Source organism: Oncorhynchus kisutch, linkage group LG4 (genome assembly GCF_002021735.2).
Source record: "Oncorhynchus kisutch isolate 150728-3 linkage group LG4, Okis_V2, whole genome shotgun sequence".
Taxonomy (NCBI): domain Eukaryota; kingdom Metazoa; phylum Chordata; class Actinopteri; order Salmoniformes; family Salmonidae; genus Oncorhynchus; species Oncorhynchus kisutch.
This window is the reverse complement of record NC_034177.2, coordinates 33,651,804-33,666,995: the sequence shown is the minus strand read 5'-3', so window position 1 is coordinate 33,666,995 and position 15,192 is coordinate 33,651,804. Positions and strand designations below refer to the sequence as shown.

The following is a 15,192-nucleotide window of genomic DNA, read 5'->3' as shown; positions in this document are numbered from 1 at the left end:
TTTTACTAGCATTTAAGAGCCGTTGGGAGGCCACGGAAGGAGTGTTGTATGGCGTTGAAGCTCGTTTGGAGGTTTGATAACACAGTGTCCAATATATCCTCCAAAGACTGGCTTCGAGGGCATTATCAGTTTTATACAAAGTGTTACCGACATATTTTCATTAACTTTATTTTGATGATTTTATTCATATTATTTCATCCTTCCAGAAGATATAGTCCCGAAACAAATCTAGGGTTGCTACCCAATCCGGCTGGTCGGTCTTCTATTGGTTCGGTTGCCAGAGACGCGACCCAGCTGTTCGTTCCAAATGTTCCATTGCAAAACTGTCTGACAGCGTTCTTATCCCTTACTTGCTAGCTAGCCAACAGTAGATGCATTTGTTTAAGCTGTTTTCTAGTGACATTTATTTGGATACATCCATCACAATGAACTAATGAGGCGCGATTTCACATGACATAGAAAATGTACTCTCTGTTAGGACAACAATAACTTCAAACTGAAGCTGGAAAGACTGCAAATTAGCTGCACTTCGTTTCGTTTTACCTTTTTCAATTGACATTTCTTTGTATATATCCATAAAAATGATGCCAGCTGATTCATGTCTTCGACTGGCTGAAAACGCTGCCTGCCTTTCTCTCGTTCCGACTCCCGACCCCAACACGTTCATTACTATGGGACAGTTGGAGATCGAATTTGAATATTGAAACAATGTTGCAAATGTCAGACAGACAGACAGCAAAAAGTAATGTGAGAAGTTTTTTATAGTGGAGATCAAGTTTATAACTTCCCTGCCTGGGCTGATGAGACAGTGGATTGTGCTGTCAGATGGAATAGAGTAATAGGCATTTTAATGTCATAGATTTAGCCGGTGGTAACTTGTGGAATAGACACCGGCTGGAATGCGTTTTCAACCAATCAGCATTCTGGATTAGACCCACCCGTTTTGTAAACGTGTTGTGCTAAGAACAGCCCTTTTAGTCATGGTATATCTGCCGTATACCACACCCACCCGGGCCTTATTGCTTATTAAGTATACAGTGCATTCGGAAAGTATTCAGACCCCTTGATTTATTTCACATTTAGTTACGTTTCAGCCTTATTCTAAAATTGATGATTTTTTTTTTAAAACATCAATCTACACAAAATACCCCATATGACAAAACTGCTTTTCAGAAATGTTTGCATATAAAAAAAAGCCAAAAAAAAATGAAAGAACTTATTTACAAAAGTATTCAAACCCTTTGCTATGAGACTCGAAAATGAGCTGCATCCTGTTTCCATTGATCCTCCTTGAGATGTTTCTACAACTTGATTGGAGTCCACCTGTGGTAAATTCAATTGATTGGACATGATTTGGAAAGGCACACACCTGTCTATATAAGGTCTCACAGTTGACAGTGCATGTCAGAGGAAAAACCAAGCCATGAGGTCGAAGGAATTGTCCTTAGAGCTCTGAGACAGGACTGAGTCGAGGCACAGATGTGGGGAAGGATACCAAAAATGTCTACAGCATTGAAGGTCCCCAAGAACACAGTGGCTTCCATCATTCTTAAATGGAAGAAGATTGGAACCACCCAGACACTTCCTAGAGCTGGCCGCCCAGCCAAACTGAGCAATCGGGGAAAATGGTTATTGATCAAAGAGGTGACCAAGAACCCAATGGTCACTCTGACAGAGCTCCAGAGCACCTCTTTGGAGATGAGAGAACCTTCCAGAAGAACAACCATCTCTGCAGCACTCCACCAATTAAGCCTTTATGGTAGTGGCCAGACAGGAGTCACTCTTCAATAAAAGGCACATGACAGCCTGCTTGGAGTTTGCCAAAACAACAAGATTCTCTGGTCTGATGAAACCAAGATTGAACACTTTGGCCTGACTTCCAAGCGTCACATCTGGAGGAAACCTGCCACCATCCCTACGATGAAGCATGGTGGTGGCAGCATCATGCTGGGGGGATGTTTTTCAGTGGCAGGGACTGGGAGACTAGTCAGGATCGAGGGAAAGATGAACAGAGCAAAGTACAGAGAGAACATTGATGAAAACCTGCTCCAGAGCGCTCAGGACCTCAGACTGGGGCGAAGGTTCACCTTTCAACAGGACAACAACGCTAAGCACACAGCCAAGAAAATGCAGGAGTGGCTTCGGGACAAGTCTCTGAATGTCCTTGAGTGGCCCAGTTAGAGCCCGGACTTAAAGCCGATCGAACATCTTTGGAGAGACCTGAAAATAGCTGTACAGTGACGCTCCCCATCCAACCTGACAGAGCTTGAGAGGATCTGCAGAGAAGAATGGGAGAAACTCCCCTAAAACAGGTGTGCCAAGCTTGTAGAGTCATACCCAAGAAGATTCGAGGCTGATATCACTCCCAAAGGTGCTTCAACAAAGTACTGAGTAAAGGGTCTGAATACTTATTTAAATGTGATATTTCAGTCTATTTTTACATTTTGCTAAAATATCTAAAAACCTGTTTTTGGTTTGTCATTATATTATTATTGTGTGTAGATTGTTGAGGGGTATTTTTTTTAACCACTTTAGAATAAGATTGTAAAGTAACAAAGTGGAAAAGGTCAAGGGGTCTGAATTACTTTCAAATGGACTGTGAACAAAATCATATTGATTGACTTTCAGACAAGTCAGAGGCTTTTGGTAGGGAGTAGGACAAGCTACTACGTGAGTATAACATGCTAGCAAAATGATCAGCTAATATATGAGCAAACTAGAATAAAGATGATCATTAGCACTCATCTCAATTTAGCTAACATTTCATCAGCCTAATCAGCCTGCTACCAAATATCCTACCAGAGATTCTGTGAAAACAAAGATCTGACATTGATTGATTTATCTAGACGAGTCCCCCACGCTTGTCTCAAAGCAGTGCGATGACACTGACCCAATCATAACGGTGTTGAAATGATAATCTAAGTGACCATACACGACTATTGCTTTAAATTAGTATAGAGGTTGTATATGACTTTGGGAGTTTTAGTATAAGAGAGAATTTGATATATGCCTTTAATTGCATTAGCCTACTTTATTCCAATATTTTCAACATTCAGTTGATCATAGCTAAGGTGAGGTTTCCTCTCTCTGGGCTTTTTCTAGGCCGAATGGCTGTTTCCTCATCTCCTCACTCCATTGCTGCCCACATCCGCAGCGTTGTTCTCAACACCCGTTTAAATCAATTTAGCTTACTGCTTTCTAGATAAATGCGGGTTTGGGCTCATTTAATTTCTGTGATGTCGGACCAGGCCTGGGCTCTAGATCACCGGGCTTGGGTCGGACGGGGGTCTAATTTTCTGATGAGAACTCTATACTGCTATATATATACTATGCTATCTATATACTCTATACTGGGTCTCGTGTGCAGTCCAGTAGTGCCAATTATGTGTCTGCTTCGAATTTATGGCAACTTGTTAGGCTAAAGGCTTTCATGCCACAACCTATTTGGCAAAAAAATGTAATAGCACATTATCCAATCTGCTGCTCCACATGTTGTGTATTTTGTTGAATTGCATTAGTGTGACATTGGGGGGAAATGTGAAGTGATCCCTGGACAGTCCAGGGATCTCGGTTACCCGTGTTAACCCCTAATACTGTGTAGGCTATTCATCTTTTTCTGCAGTCATCTCTGTTTTCATTGGAAGCATATTTTAATCCTTCACTTGTTTGTAACAATTGCAAAGACATTGACAACATTGTATTTGTAAGTCAACTTCATTGTGAAGCTATCAGTAGTCACAGAGAGACAGATAAACATCTTGATTCTATGTCTAGCAGAGATCTTCTGTGTATAAAGTGACATGGTAGGGAAAAAACACATCTAAAGACACACTTAGCTGTTCTAAGACTGGCCTGAAGCAGTTGGTAAATAACAAGCGTTTTCTAGTGCAACTTTAGTAACAGTGGTTTTGGCAAACAGCTCACAGATTTAAAGATGCCCCTATGAAGGTTCTTATGATAAATGTAGCCTTAAAATGCTTTTGGGAAACTGTCCTCAGAGCCATAGGGAAAATCTCAATTGCATACAATTCACATCCTCTCTCCTCGCCTGCTTCTCAAAACCCCTTGGATGAGAAAGCCAGAGGTCCCACCCCTCTGACCTTCTCCTCCAATGGGTTTTAAGGAGGTGAGGAGAGAGGACGCAAGGAGTATGCAATTGAGATTCTCCCATAGAGGTCATACATTCCACTGTCGGCTCTACTTCATAAAAAAAATCACTCTCCCTTTCCCTCTCCCTCCCCTTCTCACCTGTCCAGGTCTAGGGGACTGTTGTGGTAGAAGCAGGTGTTTTCTGTCTCCATCTGTGTGAGCCGTGTGTAGTCATTGGGGTAGATGTAGGACATGTGGACCTGGAGACACACAAACAACATGGTAACGACCCGCTCATAGCCAGCTAACAACACATCAACCCACTAAACAAACTCACTCATTTCTAACTATAGGGATTGTAGTAGTTACAGTACTTACAAACTGCAGACCCTGGTATCGCAGCAGAGGAAAGCCTTTGATGATGTAGCTTGGTTTATAGGAGCAGTCAGGTAACACACCACGGAGGTACCTACTGTCTAGGGCAGGGACTACACACACAGAGTTGTTGTTTTTTCTATCTAACGACTGTAGTGTGTGAGTGAGAGTGTGAGGTCTTACTCTGGTAGAGGGTGTCCCGTGGGTCAACTCTCCGCATGTCGGCCACAGGCTGGCTGCTCAGTTGGTTGTCAGGCTGGTTGCTAGGCGTGCGGGTGTGACTGGCGGCCGTTTGGGGTATGTGAGTGGTGTCACTCATCCTCAGAGCGGACTCATCTGTACACACACACACACATACACACGTCTGAGATAACGGTTAGGTAGTTCAAATAAGTTAGAAGTGTGTGTCCGTGTGTGTGTGTGTGTGTGTGTGTGTGTGTGTGTGTGTGTGTGTGTGTGTGTGTGCGTGTGCGTGTGTGTACTCACTGGTATAGAGGGATATGTACTTGGAGCTGATGACTGTAAAGCTTAGACCCTCCTGGTTCAGCTGCCACTGTATCAAAACAATTACACACACACACTTAATACTACCGCCTGCATGCACACACAGAGAAGAAAGAGTAGAGAAGGGAAACTCACCGCTACCTCCATGTGGTCTGTTCCTCTGTCGTTCTGTTTATGGACGATCTCAAAGAAGTACATCCTCTGAACTGACAGCCTGCAGAACACACACACACACACACACACACACACACACACACACACACACACACACACACACACACACACACACACACACACTTGCTAGTTTCTGATAGGTGGTTGTAGATGCCTGCCATCTCATGACTATCACCTCCTTCCCTCTATCACCTCATTTAACCTCTCTCCCTGTTCCCCTCCCTCTTTCATTTAACCTCTCTCTAGCCTGCGGTCCATGCTTGATTATGGTTTTTGTGACAGCGTCCTTTGTCAGGATCAAACCCACATCTCCCTGCACCATCCATCATCGTACACACACACACACAGGTACACACACACACACACACACACACACACACACACACACACTTCACCTCAGAGGTAGGTCTGTGTGTGCATCCTGGCTCAGTGCCATAGCTCCAATACACCACAAAAAAATAAGAAAAAACAACCTGTGCTTAAAATAACTCTCAGCCCTGTGTTTAGACATAGATTCATTCCCCCCGGCAATCATAGCCTTCACTAATACAAAAGCACCCACAGTGTTTAGCCGACTCACCTAACCGGTCTGGATTTCTGACTGGCGTACTTCCCAAACTCACCAGGTGCCGTCCACTCCATGCCAGTCTGAAAAACATCCCACACTTGACAGCTCATCGTACTTAAAGACAGGAAGAGAGCTGCCATAATCCCAAATAAACACACTCATGCCTGTCACTGTAGCTATCTCAGGTATGCAGGTACACACCAACACACACACACAGAGCCCACCTTGCCGATCCAGGTCAGTAGCTGCAGGTTGAGTGGAGAGTCATCCCGGCTCAGCCAGAACTCAGAGTTATCATCAGAGCTCACCGCAAACACAAACTCACCTGGAGCACACACACACAGTTAGATGACAAATATTTGTCAGAGCATTCTTTGAATTGAATTAGTTGTTCCTCTGGGTTCAGTGTTTGGACCTCTGTGGTTTAGTCGCCTTGTGGCATGTAAAGTTGAATGGCTGTCTTACTGCACCAAACACAGTTGTTAAAAGCCTTGGTGTTACCACCCACCGAACTGTCTCGATGCCCTACATGAATTTCAACTTGTACTCCAGGATGGATGGAAGGGTACCGTCAGTATAGGGGTGGAGATAGCCAAAGATCCTGAGGCCATAGTTGGTCCATCTAGGAGAAACAGCCAGCTTCTTTACAGTGGTTCTAGACTAAAGAGAGAGATAGAGAGACAGGTATGGCATGTCGTGTATATGTTGCTGGGGGAATCACATGGGTGTGTAGTGTGTGTGTGAGTGACTCACGTGTGGGTAGAGTGGGTAGTGCAGGTTCTTGCGGAGCTGAGCTGTAGAGCTGCCACACCAGTCCTCAAAGATATGGAGATTAACCTGTCCCTTATACTGGAGAGAGAGGACATGACAGTGAAACAATGACAACATAAACCATGCTCTCTTTATGTGTCTCCTGACCTCTCCTGTCTCAGCCTCCAGTATTTATGTTGCAGTAGTTTGTGTCGGGGGGCTAGGGTCAGTCTGTTATATCTGGAGTATTTCTCCTGTCTTATCCGGTGTCCTGTGTGAATTTAAGTATGCTTTCTCTAATTCTCTTTTTCTCTCTCTCGGAGGACCATGCCTCAGGACTACCTCGCATGATGACTCCTTGCTGTCCCTAGTCCACCTGGCCGTGATGCTGCTCCAGTTTCAACTATTCTGCCTGCGGCTATGGAATCCTGACCTGTTCACCGGACGTGCTACCTGTCCCAGATCTATTATTTGACCATGCTGGTCATTTATGAACATTTGAACATCTTGGCCATGTTCTGTTATAATCTCCACCCGGCACAGCCAGAAGAGGACTGGCCACCCCTCATAGCCTTTTTCCTCTCTAGGTTTCGGCCTTTCTAGGGAGCTTTTCCTAGCCAACGTTCTTCAACACCTGCATTGCTTGCTGTTTGTGGTTTTAGGCTGGGTTTCTGTACAGCACTTTGAGATATCAGCTGATGTACGAAGGGCTATTTAAATAAATTTGATTTGATTGTCATAGGCTACCTGGCTAAAATGTTTGCTTGCTAGCCTAACTTCCTTTCTTGGGCAACGTTAGCTGGTTAACATTAGCCTTCTACATCTAGCTATTGAACTCCCCTCCTCTCAATCCATGAGCACAATCTATGAATTTATGATTGGAACAGAATCACCTTTATAATCATTGGCCTGTATGGAGAATAAAGTCAAAATTTTATCTAGCCACCGGAGGACAACAAAACGAGATGCCACAATTCAAGTTGTTTCTGTCAATGAGTTATTTATCTTGAAGCGATGTGATGGGAGTGAAGCCAAATTCAAGCTGGTTTACCTTGACACTTTGTTTGGTGCGCCAGGACCATTAACAGTTGAGCTCAGTCAGTTTAGCTCAACTCTGATTGGCAAAATAATTATTTGTAAATTTTTTGCCGAAGCCTGGCTTCTCTTGGCAGCCTGACAAGAGAAGCCAGTACCCCATAATGACAAAGTAAAAACAGCTATTATTGAAAAATGAGTCAATACTTTGTAGAAGCACCTTCGGAAGCAATTACAGCGGTCTTTGTGGGTAAGTCTCTAAGAGCTTTCCACACCTGGATTGTGCAACATTTGCCCATTATTCTTTTGAAAATGATTCAAGCTCTGTCAAATTGGTTGTTGATCATTGCTAGATAACCATTTTCAGGCCTTGCCCTAGATTTTCAAGCAGATTTACGTCAAAACTGTAGCTTGGGCTTGTGTTTTAGATTATTGTTCTGCTGAAAGGTGAATTAATCTTCTAATGTTTAGTGGAAAGCAGACTGAACCAGTCCTTAACGATTACAAGCATACCCATAACATGACAGACACCACCATGCTTGAAAATATGGAGTGGTACTCAGTAATATGTTGTATTGGATTTGCCCCAAACATAACATTTTTGTAGTCAGGCCAAAAAGTGAATTGCTTTGATAATTTTTTTTGCAGTATTACATTAGTGCCTTGTTGCAAACAGGATACATGTTTTGGAACCATGCTCAAAGGGCTATTCAAAGTCTGCTTTTCCTTTGCGAACCTCCCTGGTCTTTCTGGTTGAAATGTACTGCTCGAATGAGAGACCTTACGGAGATGAGGTAGCGATAAAAAATTAAATGAAACACTATTATTGCACAGTGAGTCCATGCAACTTGTCAAGTTTTACTCCTGAACTTATTTAGGCTTGCCATAATAATGGGGATGAATACTTAGTGACTCAAGACATTTCAGCTCTTCATTTTGTATGAATTTGTGAACATTTACATTTCTCAAATTGCTCTCTCATGTCTTGGCACATTTAGGTTTGGATTTCAGGGAGATGAACACAAATGTGTTAATATCCTTAATGGTGAGCATTTCTCCTTTGCCAAGATAATCCATCCACTTGACAGGTAATAAAGCCCCTTTTGTGGGGGAAAATGCATTTGATTGGCTGTACCTGGCTGCCAAGCAGGTGGGCCTATGCCCTCCCATGGCTGCACCCTTGCCCAGTCATGTGAAATCCATAGATTAGGGCCTAAAGAATTTGTTTAAATTGACTGATTTCCTTACATGAACTGTAACTAAGTAAAATCTTTGTGGCATGTTGCGTTTATATTTTTGTTCAGTATACTTGCTAAAGTTATCTAGCTTATTTGTTAGCCAGCAACTTTTGTATGTAAAACAAAAAGCAGAGACCATAAAACGAGTCCACTAATTGCAGGAAAGAGACAATATTTAGGGTATTAAACCCAAGGACACACACACACAGGGGATTTTTTATTATATGAAGACAAAGGGTATAATCTGTTACCTGCTACAGTACATAACCAGTCCCAAATAATATCATGTAAACTCCAACTGACATGATAAACCAACTAAACTCAGGTTAACATGTCAGAATACATTTGCATGTAGAGGAATTTGACTGTGAAATGGTGCTGCCACAATAAACAGAATATACAGAACAAAATATATATAGATGCAGAATTTCCAAAGATCCACATACAGTATGTACACTATGAACACTATATGCTACATTATAAATGATGCATGTAAGAAATGTGCAGAGTACAAAGAGCAATGTGCAGTTCTGGAATGATAGTGCAGGGGGCATAGTCACTGAATGAATAGCGCAGAGAGAGACATCCATGGATGAGGAGATCATCATGGACTAGGTGACCGGTTAGTGAGGCCCACAGCACGGGGGAAGAAACTGTTCAGGAGGTTTTGGTCGTGATTGACCTGAACCGTTTGCCAGAGGGGAAACTTTGGAAGTGGGAGGGTTTGGCGATGATCTTTACTCCAGCCTTCCTTTCCCTGGAGTCGTGCAGGACCTTGATGGAGGGCAGGTTGCAGCCAATGACCCTCTCAGCAGACCGTCATTTTCTGATTGTGAACTACCATTGTCTATTAATTACAGAATCTAAAATTATTTCAATTTGACATTTGCAGTTGTATTGAATACAGTCAGTAATACAGGAGAAAAATTGCATAGGGAGTCAGATCAGATGTTATAAGCAAGCCAGAGCCATCTGTGCAAAGAGCACAAGTAGAACAAAGATAAGTGCAAACAGAATAAACATATCATTCAATATAAGTTTCCACCTAAAACAATGACGAGCTCTGTCCCAATTAACCTCTGCTCAACTCCTCACTTCCTCTCTACTCACATCCTTGTCAAAACCCATTGGAGCGGATCTGAGGCGAGGAACCTTGGGTTGTCTCCTCTAATAGGGTTTTAGAAGGAGGCGTGATGGTCAGTCCTTGCATCCATAACTCTGTTTATGAATTTGAGAGTGGTCAAATTTCTCTAGGTCCATTCCTCAGCTTTTTGCCAAAATGGGTAGGGAGTACATTTTTTCATTGTTTCAACTGCTGATCGCCACTTTAAGAAACACATAAATGAGCATACATGACTGTTGGGAGTGTGGTGACATACCTTTAGCTCTCAGGTGCAGCAGAGCTGACCACCCTCTGGCTGTTGTCCAGACAGCCGTAGAGCTGGAAAGTGCCCCAGGCACTCTTTGTGACCATGTCACCTCCCTCAGAACCAGTTTCTCCAGGTTCTTACAGTGGGGCATTAGCATAATCTTTAGAGAGTGCAGAACAATACAGGACATAGAATTACATTTAGTGTGGATTTGAAGTCCCAACATAAAATGATTTTACGATCCATAGACATTGTTAAAAAGTAAACAAAAGTAGGGCACTGGGGAAGGTGGAGAAACACATATGTGCTGAGTTGTGTAGTAGTCCAGGGCGATGAAGTAGAAGCCAGACTCCACCTCGTCAAATGTGTTCTCTCTCTACACACACACACACACACACACACACGACCTGTGTCCTGAGAACGAGTGAAAGAGAGGAAAATAAGATGTCAAAAAAGTTATATTGGAGTTTAAAATGTTTTGACATCTTAATATTGCATTCAAGGTAACAATCTATCTTAAGACTGCTGTGGCTGAATCAAAAGAGGCAACTGTGGATAATAATTTAGACAAATAAGTGATAAAACACGATGTGGGACTGAGCCGAGCTGTAGGCCAGCTCACTTTATAATGTATGTCAAACAAAAACAAATGATTTCAAAGTGAAACAAACCACACAACTCTATGCACAAGGACTACTTTGAACAACTTGCAATCATTGGTTTGTATGACATACATTTTAAAGTAATTCATCTGAGTCTCAGCATCACTCTTAATAATGTGGAATTGCCCTGTACCAATCCACACCACTTGTCAGACCCTATGACAGCCTGCTGTCATTTCATGTCCAACACACCTCGAGGAGAGCTATCCTCCTATAGGTTTTCAATTCACCCCTTACCTACACTTCTCATACTGTTTAGCAGTAGCTTGGTTTCCATCCAATTGGCAAAAGAGTTATGAGAATCTAAAAAAATATGGGCATTTTCCCACCCAACTGACTTGTTGCAGATAAAGATCCGTGCGTGATGACGTAGTGCACACACAGTGCATACTTTTTCGATAAAGTTTTTCATGTACCGAATAAAAATCTAAAGTTCAATGTGTTTCCATCCCATTTTCAACTCTACTGATAGTTTTGTCACAAGCTGTTTCGTTAAATAGCCCACTCTGGTCTTGACACATGAACTCTAGCCAACAGCTGGCAGATAGGCCTACTCTGCGGGTATGTTAGTCTACATAATGATATCATTATGGATAAGAACGAGAATATTTTTATTTGTTGAACGGCAGTCAAGCATCAATCATCATGTCATCAGAATAAGCCCCTTGACATTTATTGGAAGGGAGCGTCAAGCTCATACCGTGCACTTTCCCCACCTTGTGAAGTTACTCATCATTTATTTCATTGGTATTCTAACAAACTGCATGGTTTCCCAAGTCCTAGTGAGAGGACCACACACCAGGTCATTGCGTGACTCCAAGTTTACTTCAATATGATTGTTATTATATCAATATTTGCGCATACTGGTGTTTCCACAGCCATTTCTCGCATAATTAATTTTAGACACAAAAAGATCCCAACATGTTGAACAAACAAATTATCAATTTTTTTTTATGACTTTACTCACACTAAAAACTGTGGATGGAAACACGGTTAATGACTGTCACATTCATTCAGTGTAGAAAAATATTTCTAACCAATAGAAAGCAGCTGGTCATCATACTCTGTACCTGACAAATGTCCTATGCACAATGCCTTCATACAGCAAATTAGAGGAACTCAGTACCACTAATGATTAAGTTATGTGGGTGATTGGTGGATGTCATGGTTAACCTGCAGGTAGTCCCCAGAGTGCTGTGCATAGAGGAGAGCCAAGGTAACCTACTTGGAACAGAATGGATCCTGTATCTTGTCAGCTGAGCAGAGAATAAATTCGTGACAGTGGACCTGGATGGAAAGAGCAATGAGAGAAACGGTTTGAGGTCATTCTCATTTATTGTAACTGCGCAAAAACTGACTGAGTAAAAGTTACAATCTGATTAAAAAAGATTTGTTATCTCAAAGTATGCAGTTAGCGGTTTACAATATTGGCTATTATTTGGTTCAAAGTCTGACATCTCTTGGCTCCCTCTCCTCAATCACCGACCTCTTCCCCAGTGAAGGTCGTCCCTGTCTGTTCTCACCCTGCCTCTCTTCCCTCTTCTGCCACCCATGCTGGTCTTCCAAGTCTTCCTCCTCTTCTAAACCCCTCCTTGACTTAGCCAGAGATGGTATAGAAAACAAAACCACCTTGGCTTTAGTTAAACCACGTTTAAATGTTAACTTTGGCTAGTTAGCTTCCTAGCTAGCTGACGTTAACCTAGCTTGCCTCGTCAATAGCCTGCTTTTATAAGAGAATAAATAACTACTTACTATTTCAATTTTGAAATCATAGTCGATTAGCGAGCTAGTTGATAAGCTAATTCTCTACTGAAAAACTATCATACTTACCTTTTCATGATGGTCAGCCTTCGTTTCATCTCTATGGTAAAACATCTGCTTAGAGCGGAGTCAAGCCGTGATTTGTCCAAAAACCAGACCAATTGCGTTTCAGTAGACTGCTACAGGCTATGTTCATTGGCTAGAATTTCCACTGGTTATAAAATTATAGTAAACATTTGCGAGAGCAAAATGGATTTTGGAGCACAAACTGAAAAATTGGTGTGAGACTAGGCGAAATGGCCAAAATATTATATAACGATATTTTTTATTAATTTTTAAATAAGACGGTATTTTTGAGTTTTGAATAATAAGTGTTCTACATTTGCTTAATGAGTAGTGAGTGGTCCTAGGGTGGCAACACATACATTGTAAGTGATTTTAATGAGCACTTATAATTTCAGCATTTCCTGCACTCAATTGCAGTGGTGGAAAAAGTCCCAAATTATCATACTCAAGTAAAAGTGAAAGTCACCCAGTAAAATACTACTTGAGTAGAAGTATAAAAGTATTTGGTTTTAAATATACTTAAGTGTCAAAAGTAAATGTAATTGATAAAATGTACTTAAGTATCAAAAGTAAAACGTCAAATTCCTTACATTAAGAAAAACCAGAGGGCACCAATTTTTTTTTTTTACATTTACGGATAGCCAGGGGCACACTCCAACACTCACACATAATTTACAAACAAAGAATGTGTTTAGTGAGTCCTCCAGATCAGAGGCAGTAAGATGACCAGGGATGTTCTCTTGACAAGTGCGTGAATTGGACAATTTTCCTGTCCTGCTAAGCAATCAAAATGTAATGAGTACTTTTATGTGTCAGGGAAAATGTATGGAGTAAAAAGTACATTATTTTCTTTAAGAATGTATAGGTAAAAGTTGCAAAAATAAAACAGTAAAAGATGTAAGTAGTACTTGAAAGTATTTTTACTTAAATACACCACTGCTCAATTGAGATCATTTTCACACTGCCACGTAGGGCTGCACGATATGGGCAAATCATCTAAGACTTATTTTTAACCAAATGTTGCAATTGCGATTTGACTTGCAAATTAGAGCAAAAATGTTGGAATCATGGAAATAGAATGACTATTCTAATTATATAGTTAGAGTATAATAGTGGGCACTTTGAATACAGTGTTGTTTGAGATGACAACAAATTAAAATGCCAGGAAGGAGTCATTGTGACAGGGTAAGAACTAAAGTGTTGATAAGTGTTTCCTAGGGGACCCTATAAGCTTTGGCTACATTGCATGTTCTCTCTTAGATACTTCATGTAGCTAACATATTCTTGCTTTGCATATTCCTCTTTGATTTAGAAGATACTGTTGCACAAACAACATGCTGATTTAGGTCTACACCATCACTGGTATTATCAGGCTGTATTAGCTAGCTAGGTTTGCTCTTACCCCGTACATGTATTAGCGGCTAATTATAGAACGCTAGTGGATTTATATTAAGAAGCAAAGTGAAAACAGCATTGTTGTCATCAACATTGTTGCATGGGAGGAGGCATATTTAGTCTTGGCATATAGTAAGTATTTCTTCAGGCGAACAAAAGTCTCCGCTCTCGATTTAAATGCAGTTCTGCTCACTCAAAGTCACACTCGCAAGCACTCAAGTTTCATTTGCGCGCACCACGCTGGCCTGCACTCGCGGGGCCTGTCCTCTGCTCGTTTGACCACATTTATTCTCCCTCTCTTGACTCAAGTGTTTGCTCGCGCAATAATGTTTCATCTTGCTCGCGAGCGCCATCTTGCACTCGTTCGACATAGAACCATGCATGAGAGCACCAGCTGTTCCAGATAACTGTGTGATCACGCTCTCCATAGCCGATGTGAGTAAGACCTGTAAACAACTTAACATTCACAAGGCCGTAGCGCCAGACGGATTTACCAGGACGCATACTCAGAGCATGCACTGACCAGCTGGCAAGTGTCTTCACTGACATTTTAAACCTCTCCTTGACCTAGTCTAAAATACCTAAGTTTCAAGCAGCATGCCCCCATTCACATCAACGAGGCTGTAATGGAGCGGGTCAAGACCTTCAAGTTCCTCTGTGTTCACATCACTAACGATCTATCAAGTCCAAACACACCAACACAGTCGTGATGAGGGCATGACAATGCTTCTTCCCCCTCAGGAAGCTCCTCAAAAAGGTTTACAGTTGCACCATTGAGTGCATCTTGACTGGCTGCATCGCTGCTTGGTATGGCAACTGCTTGGCATCCGACCGCAAGGCGCTACAGAGGGTAGTGTGTATTAATTAGGTCCGATTTCAAGTTTTCATAACAAATGGGTAATCTGCCTTATTGGACGCCGATTACATTGCAATCCACGAGGAAACTGCATGGCAGGCTGACCACCTGTTACGCGAGTGCAGCATCAAAAGGACCTTGTGGCTGCAAGGAGCCAAGGTAAGTTGCTAGCTAGCATTAAACTTATCTTATAAAAACCAATCAATCTTCATATAATCACTAGTTAACTAGACATGGTTGATGATATTACTAGGTTAACTAGCTTGTCCTGCGTTGCATATAATCAATGCGGTGCCGGTTAATTTATCATTGAATCGCAGCCTACTTCTACTTCGCCAAACGGGTGATG

The 15,192-nt window shown here is 41.9% G+C and overlaps 1 protein-coding gene and 1 long non-coding RNA gene across 5 annotated transcripts in view; both read right to left on the bottom strand.

Moving 5' to 3' along the window:
• Nucleotides 1-15,192, bottom strand: part of LOC109888861 (beta-1,4-N-acetylgalactosaminyltransferase 3) — a 33,773-nt gene that overhangs the window by 10,667 nt on the left and 7,914 nt on the right. The window contains exons 4-12 of the mRNA XM_020480028.2: nucleotides 6,464-6,559; nucleotides 6,280-6,370; nucleotides 5,935-6,035; nucleotides 5,723-5,790; nucleotides 5,104-5,182; nucleotides 4,951-5,017; nucleotides 4,648-4,800; nucleotides 4,468-4,577; nucleotides 4,249-4,349 (exon numbers count right to left, since the gene is read on the bottom strand). Coding sequence (XP_020335617.1) covers nucleotides 4,249-4,349; nucleotides 4,468-4,577; nucleotides 4,648-4,800; nucleotides 4,951-5,017; nucleotides 5,104-5,182; nucleotides 5,723-5,790; nucleotides 5,935-6,035; nucleotides 6,280-6,370; nucleotides 6,464-6,559 — 866 coding nt within the window. The remainder of the gene's footprint in view (nucleotides 1-4,248; nucleotides 4,350-4,467; nucleotides 4,578-4,647; nucleotides 4,801-4,950; nucleotides 5,018-5,103; nucleotides 5,183-5,722; nucleotides 5,791-5,934; nucleotides 6,036-6,279; nucleotides 6,371-6,463; nucleotides 6,560-15,192) is intronic.
• Nucleotides 8,938-13,085, bottom strand: LOC109889414 (uncharacterized). 4 transcript variants are annotated; one of them, XR_002255284.2, is made up of 5 exons: nucleotides 12,596-13,085; nucleotides 11,991-12,052; nucleotides 10,113-10,517; nucleotides 9,844-9,951; nucleotides 8,938-9,580 (listed from the first exon to the last, which is right to left on the bottom strand). It is a non-coding gene; the product is annotated as an uncharacterized LOC109889414 (long non-coding RNA). The 4 variants fall into 4 exon arrangements; XR_004209707.1 differs by lacking the exon at nucleotides 12,596-13,085 and adding an exon at nucleotides 12,252-12,583; XR_004209706.1 differs by having other exon boundaries at nucleotides 10,113-12,052.